General features: G+C 39.0%; 1 protein-coding gene and 1 long non-coding RNA gene across 6 annotated transcripts in view; one reads left to right on the forward strand and one right to left on the reverse strand.

Moving 5' to 3' along the window:
- stab1 (stabilin 1) overlaps positions 1-5,415 on the reverse strand; it is a 123,846-nt gene extending 118,431 nt beyond the window's left edge. For both annotated transcript variants that reach the window (XM_038695610.1, XM_038695609.1), the window contains exons 1-3: positions 4,844-5,415; positions 3,374-3,501; positions 2,543-2,658 (exon numbers count right to left, since the gene is read on the reverse strand). In XM_038695610.1, the coding sequence (XP_038551538.1) occupies positions 2,543-2,658; positions 3,374-3,501; positions 4,844-4,897 (298 nt within the window). In that variant the 5' untranslated portion in view covers positions 4,898-5,415. The remainder of the gene's footprint in view (positions 1-2,542; positions 2,659-3,373; positions 3,502-4,843) is intronic.
- Positions 217-7,113, forward strand: LOC119885535. Of its 4 annotated transcripts, XR_005441361.1 has the most exons (4): positions 217-549; positions 5,433-5,543; positions 6,532-6,567; positions 6,976-7,113. It is a non-coding gene; the product is annotated as an uncharacterized LOC119885535 (long non-coding RNA). The 4 variants fall into 4 exon arrangements; XR_005441358.1 differs by lacking the exon at positions 6,532-6,567; XR_005441360.1 differs by lacking the exon at positions 6,976-7,113 and having other exon boundaries at positions 6,532-6,969.
- The last annotated feature ends 526 nt before the right edge of the window (positions 7,114-7,639 follow it).

The raw sequence follows: 7,639 nt of genomic DNA on the forward strand, positions 1-7,639 counted from the left end.
TTTGCCTCACAGTTTACCGCAAGTCACGGTAGTTTAGTGCATCAGGGCACAATTCACACAAATGCACAACAGCTTTAAATAAAGCGCAAAACGTTAACGCTAGCTAACAAAAACGCTGATTCAGAAGGCAATAAACAAGCTAACAGCGGCTTCTTTCATAAACAGTCTTTTAAAAAACTCTCTCTATAGTAACAGAAAGAAAGTTTCACTTACTTCTTGTTGTACACACACAAGTGACACCTCAACAGCAAAACAACGAAGGTCCCAATTAAGCCAAACTAGCAAATGTTCCTTTTTTTTTTAAATCTGCGACAGAAAATTAGAGCTGTTCTGTCTGGCGTGACCATAGCGGTACATGATTGGAGAAAGGAAATGACAATCAATGAAACAACCAATCAGAACTACAGAAAAGCAGCACAACAGTCCCGCCTTCTTGTAAAGTAGCCGTTTACGACTGACCGTTTGTCCGGACCGGTCCGGTCCTTTGAAGGTGCTTCACTCCACCCGGTTAACTGAAATGGAGTTTAAAGGGCTTCTGTCTAATATCAGGTAAGTTTACAACTAAAAAGTCTTCTTTTTAATTTTAATATTGGACAGTTAAATTTTTATCTGTTGTGATAATATCTCGATCGCCTCCCTGTGGCTGGCTTCAGTATTGGACATTAAACCCGCCCCTTCCATGTTAGCGGATGGGACTGCCAAACAAAATAATTAAAGTACACAATATGTCAAAAATAAAAAAGTCTTCGTGTGGATGGAGGACCGACTTGAAGGTTTAGTAGACACAAAAACACAGAACAGTAGAAAATATTAGAAATATAAGCAGCAAATAAGACTAAAGTTGAATAAGTGACTTTATTCTCCATGTCCATGATGGATATATGAAGTTACACCTTTCATGTTACTATAATCTATAAGGAAAGGGACTTGCACGTATTTGATTGGCCAGTACAGTACGTTGCCGGATGACATCACACTGTGTTGCGGCAAAAGTTGAGCAGGTTCAACTTTTTATTGGATTAATTTTTTGTTGTCTGACTGAATGAAAGAGGGGGTTACGTTTATTTGTTTCATACAATGGAGTGCTTGTAGGTACCAAATCTGTACTGCCTGCCGGATCCCTATCTGCACATGCATAAAAGTGGTAGTCTGTCAAAGAAGAATACCACAAATGTGCCTGTTCATAATTACTCGTGCATTGTTGTCTGTTCTCATCTCAGGATGTCCAATACTAACGCTTTCAGAAAGGCTGACAAAGCATTATTTGATCATAGTATTTGATGCAAAAGGTACCCTTCGGTGTGCTTATCATACACCTCGGGCGCGTCTGTATGAGACACCCTCTCTAGACTGGAAGTGCTAGCAGCTAGCTAGGTAGCTAGCTATGTTAGTATAAAAGGCGTTGACAGCTTCCCAAAGCCCCTTACCCTGACCATGACAGGGGTGTGTGCCTAAACCAAAGTAAGCGACTGTTTGCATGTCGACCAGCTAACCCTACAGCTGTGCAAATCGGCCTGCTAGCAGCTAGGGTTAGCCTCCTTTGTGTTACTACTTTGTTCGCATTATTAGACATTAAAAATTTACTGTTGCATAAGGTTTTTCATATCTTGAGTAAATTCCTATTACATAATAGTGAACAATTTAATCTCCAGTGATTAAAAAACATTTTGTTATCTTGATTTGAAAGATTTAGTTGAATCATTTTGAATAGGCAGATTGGAGGTAACCTTCTTGGAATGACAGAACCACTCTTGCACATGTGCAGAACGGATCTGGCAGGCGGTACAGATTTGGCACTGACAGCGCTAAGCCCCTCGCTTCCGCTTCCGCCTCATGAGACCTTATTTTGGGAAAAATATGTACCGTAGTCAGTGGTGAGGACAATTTATTTTTTGATCCTTTTGGAATTGTGCCCTTAATCACACATATGATGTTTGTCAATTTAAAAGACAATTTTGCCCATCAAGAAAGTTGCAGTTTGTCGTAAAACAGTAAAGTTACATTTAGTTTTGAGTGAAAACCGTTCAATGAACTACATCTCTCGTCTCGCACGATATACATCTCCAACATGTTAACGCGGTCATGATAGCTAACGGTTACATTGCTTGGTTGCTACTAGCTAGGTTACTTACTGTGGCTATGTTCCACACAGAAATGTATCTTACCTAATGTGTTTAATCTAACGACTCTTGGTCCTTTTATCACATCATCCTCTCATGCAAGTTCTTTGGCGTTAACTTCAGTCATTGAGAGAAAAAGTTACGACGTCACATATGCGACTTTTTGGGTTTATGGTCTTATACTTGGAATTGATGACCATCATGATATGTTTAATTCAGAGCACAATTCAAATAGGATCAATTGTGTATATGTGTGTGTGTGTGTGTGTGTATGTGTGTGTGTATGTGTGTGTGTGTGTGTGTGTGTGTGTGTGTGTGTGTGTGTGTGTGTGTGTGTGTGTATGTGTATGTGTATGTGTATGTGTATGTGTATGTGTATGTGTGTGTGTGTGTGTGTGTGTGTGTGTGTGTGTGTGTCTTACGGAGACACAGAGGGCCCCAGTGTTGTGGGCAGCAATGCGGCTCCATGAACCTCTTCAAACAGGTGTGCTGACATCCATTCAACTCCATATCCCTGCCACCAATCTGCACCACGTAACTGCAGCACACAGTGAACAACATGAGGTAAAGAAAAAAAAAAAAAGCTGCTTAATTCACACAACATACTACTACTACTAATAAATAATAATAATAATAATAATAATACTAAATTTTATTTATAGGCGCCTTTCAGAACACACAAGGTCACCTCACAAAACATAATAAAAACAGTACAGCATTAATCGATAAAATTAACAACTATAATTACAGTGCATAAAATCAGGGTACAAAACAAATGGAAACAAAGATCGAGAAAGAGTGATCACGTGGGATATGCCAGTTTAAAAAGATGTGTTTTCAGGCGGGATTTAAAAATGGAAAGTGAGTCAATGTTGCGAATATCTGGTGGAAGAGAGTTCCAGAGACGAGGGGCAGAGCGGCTGAAGGCTCTGAACCCCATGGTGGTCAGACACGCAGGAGGTACAGTGAGGTGAATAGAAGAAGATGACCTAGTACGGGTGGGTGTGTTAATATGAAGGAGGTCAGTAAGGTACCGAGTAGCGAGGTTATGAATGGCCTTGAAGGTCAGGAGCAGAGTTTTGAAATCAAGGTAGTAGTTTTTACTACTTGTTACTACTAGTAAAAACTACTACTACAAATGCACAGTTAACCACATGTATGATACATTCATGAATCCAAGGTCAGTGTGTATTAGAGGTGAAAACAATCATGCACTGCTGTGAAGAAATGTAGATATGTAACCTGGGACATACCTGCAGTTGGTCGTGCCCACTCTGCTGAAGCCGTGGGGGCAGCTGCTGGTGGCGAGGGCGGCACAAGAAGTGCAGGGGGTGTGCATCTCCACCCCCTGTGAGATATCACACCGACCAGGAGGAGCTGTCTGAGGGAGAACAACCAATATTACAAGCTTGATACCATTTTCTGTCTATATTTGGTACTTGTTGGTACTGTTGGTGTCAGTACAGCCCTGTTTTTAAAAAGATACTGCCATAGTGGTGGTGGTAATAGCAATAGTACTAGAGGTAGTAGCAGCATTACTGAATTAATTAACTATTATTCTTGTGTCCCAAAGGGGTGAGCCTATATGAGTTTACAAGATAATAACAATACATTCAGAGATAAGAGAAAGCAAAAATGAAAGAAAGCAAACGTGTCGCAATATTGCTCTTGTCAAAGCCACCAGACTCTCTTGACAAAACTAGTACTTTTACCTCTCTGGTTTACCACTGCCGTGATTGGTTTGTGTTATTATGTGCTGGCTTTGATGAGAACGATATAGCAACTGTTTCTGGTTAAACAAAAAGGATCTTTATCTTAATAAAAAGGTCTAACTCTGTAGGGATCCTTTCCAATGTACAGATCCTTTCCACAGTGTCATCAGACACTGAGCCTGTCAGTGGCAAAAACAAGCACTGAAGTGGATGTGCTTTAACAGAGTCGCAATTGCCCGTAAGGATTACTTTGCAGCCCTGCACGCTCGCTCAATACTGGATCAGTTTAAAGAAATGTTGTCCCATTTAGTCACATAGACACAAATACATGGGAAAATAAGGTTCAGGTTGAAAAATACCGACATTACCCTTTAATGAAGGGCTGAGAGGCTGACTCTGGGTCAGATATGTATGTATTTTACAAATAGGCCTTAGAGGATTTAGAGAAAACATTATTGACTTACAAAATTATGTGCACGTATGATTGGAAAAACATGGGTACTGTTCTGGAGATGCCAAATTTCTTCTAAACTGTCGAAGTATCAGTTTCTGAATAAATCTATGACGAGAAATAGACCATGCAGCTTCTGCATCAGGATTCATTTTGTTTTAAACAACACAAAGTTATTATGGTTGCTCAGAGGTCAAGTGTTCTGTTTGTATTTCTGACTGGTGCTAGAAAAGTGCCACTGCAGCTGTCTAATTAAGGTTTAGCCCTGATTTGTTAGATTAGGTTCAAAGGAGCACTCCACCAATTTTACTTGTATTGTACTACTAACAATAGTTCACACCCACAATATTCACTTTATGCAAAAAGCACATCTTTTCATTTGCTCTGTGACCAAAAAATGGCATTCGATTCTGTATAAATGAGAAAAAATATTCTTGAGATGAGGCTCCGTAAGAAAGGCAATGAGTAGTGTATTTGCATTTATCAGAGAGCAAAGCAATTAACTTATAATTTAAAGATCTAAAGAGCATAAAGAAGTGATGCAGGTGGAGATGTGTTACCTGTTCTTGCAGTGACATTTGTAGGCAGAGCAGCAGCGGAAGCAGCAGCAGCATGGCTAAAACTGTCACATCCAGGGAGGAAAATAAATCCACCAACCAGGCGTCCTCCTCAATCAGTTGACAAAATCAGTAGAGAATGTGTTCTGGCTGTGTTGGATCTGCACATCAGCCTTTTCCTCTCGCATGTAGTCTGAACCTCAAACACAACCTGCTGTACTAGCTACAGGAAAAACATAGATAGAAACATCCTCTCTGCAGGAAAAACCAAACTATTAGAAAACAATAGACTTTTCCTGCAGTAATAGGTGTAGGAAAACTCAAAGCAACCTGACGTTCACAGATGCAAAAACTGTAGTATTTAAAATACAAAAAATAAAAACTAGTGTGGATCCAGGCAGTGTTGAGATTATCAGCAGTATGCTTTGCGCATTTTAAGCATGAAGGCAACAATCCTTGTTATGTGGAAACTAACTACAACTAACACATTACAACTAAAACATAAACTCTCAGCGCAGTGTCCCGCGAGGCGGAGAGCAGACAGAGAGGCTGGAGCGTCTGCTGGCGTTACGTCTTTTCCTCTTTATTCTAGGAAGAGAAAGAGAGAAAAAACAACAACAGAAACTGGCAGAGTAGGAACCTCCCAGCAGAGGTCATCTCCTCCTACTACTCCCCTGGTAGTAATGGCAGAAATCCTAGTAGTGTAAGTATAAGTACTAGTAAGGTTGCAACAGTAGCAAATGTTAATGGTAACACTTGTTTTATTCAGAATAGTAACTGCAGTGTACTGTGACAGCAAAAGTGAACATTTAGTGATACACACCACTTCCTTCTCTCCCTTTCCAATGTTGGGAGCTCTGGACTCTGTGGTGAATATTGAACTACAGAACCTACAGACCAACCAAACAAAATCATGAGATAATTAACAAATAAGGAAAGAGGAACACATATAAATTGCACATTGTAACACTGTTTTATATATTTTCATATATTTATATTTAATCCAGCCCACTAATATAAGGTTAGAGACTGAATATTAACAACATTTCCCAGTATAACACATAACGGTTCAACACCATTACAGCCTCCAAAATGACCATAACTTTGAATCGACACCTCTCTAAAACATGAACATTATAACCTTTGTGAAAGTATCATTTACCGCAGGACTATTGTATTATACCAAGGTTTTTTAGATTTTTAGTAACATACAAGCACATGCAGGTTAAAAGTATCAACTGATGTATCAGCTCAGCTAAATTTAGGAAAACAATTTAAAAAAGTAATAATTAAAACACCTATATTGACATGCTTACACACGCTGTAGGTGTCAGCCAAAACGCATAACACCTGAGACCTGGCTAATGTGAGACAGCTTTAATGTTTTTTTGTTTTTTTTAACAAGTCAAAATGTTCAAATATCTGAGAAAGGTCTACAACAGTTGTACGCTGGTGGCTGTATTAAATAATTAAAAGTAAAAACACTACACAATGTAAAGGTGTAACAGTATTTTTTGATACTGAAGTACCAAGAGTTGGTACATTATCATTGTGAAGAATGATTTGTTTCGGTGTGTTGTAGCGGTGCATTCTTGTCTAACTACATTATACAACTTGGCAGGTTAAACACTAATAATTTGTCATATTCTCATTGTCATACGTCTTAAATTGTGATGATTTTCTGCTTTCAGGTCTGTTAAGGGATCTCACGCTCCTCTACAGTTTGAGTAAATTCTTAAAAACTTTCACAACTTCAAAACTATATTGACGTAGAGTGAGAAAAGTACTAAGTTACCACATACCTCTGCAGCAGTAGCACAAAAGGTCATAAAATGACCCTGCAGACAAAATTCATAGAAAACGTACCAACCTATGGCTTTAATCACTCTGGTTTATCCATTTAAAACTTTTTTGAAAACACATTAAGAATTATGTATAATGTATATCTTTTTAAGATTTAAACTATTAATTTGACATGTTTCTGAGGACATTTCTACATGTTTTATATTGATTTTATTACATAGCTTTGGATTTACTATAACCCTGGATTCAAGTAACAATTGCTGGATTATTGAATGTTTTATATTTACCAAATTTTACACATTTTTTGCTCATCTTTGTCTTTCTCTTCCAAGGTCTCCTACTGCACATCAGGTTGTCTGAGGCCAGGGATATCTCTGAGCTGTTATGTAGTTATGAGTTGTGAGTTGTTATGAGACAATGGAAGTGATTTTGGATGAGTCAAATAAAGTGGATATGTGGATTGAAACTAACTCTGATAGAAAACTACGAGGTATGTGTTAGAGTAAAGAGAGAGGTTGTGAGAAATCCTCTCTCTTCCTGACAGGAAGTTTGGGGCGGATTTCCCCTCCTGGTCGTCCCAATGGGGTGGTGTGATTTGGGCGGATTTCCTCGTCAGCTGACACAACTCCTCGTGTGCTTCTCAGAATGAAAAGGAAAAAAGGCGAAAGCTGAGTTTCTTTCCTGTTTTAATTTAGTTTGACTTGACGATCAACTGACAGATGCAGACAGGTCAGTCTAACCAGAGAGAGGGTCAAAGGCCAAACTGCAAGCAGACAGAACAATAGCAGGATGCAGGCAGGCAATAAACTGCTCCTGTACTCTGGGGGGGTTACTGCCTTGCTTACTGGCTCTTCAGCAGTTCATTTTTTCCTGACGGATTTCCAGATACAGTTGGGAGATTTTAACCAGCAACCTTCCAGCCACAAATTCTACCAATTTTCAAAATTTCATTGATCATTTGATTGCATCAAAGTGAAGCAAATTTTCATCTTTTAT

Source organism: Micropterus salmoides, unplaced genomic scaffold (assembly GCF_014851395.1).
Source record: "Micropterus salmoides isolate LMB-PRFRI ecotype aquatic unplaced genomic scaffold, ASM1485139v1 Ms_hic_scaffold_4, whole genome shotgun sequence".
NCBI classification, from domain to species: Eukaryota; Metazoa; Chordata; class Actinopteri; order Centrarchiformes; family Centrarchidae; genus Micropterus; species Micropterus salmoides.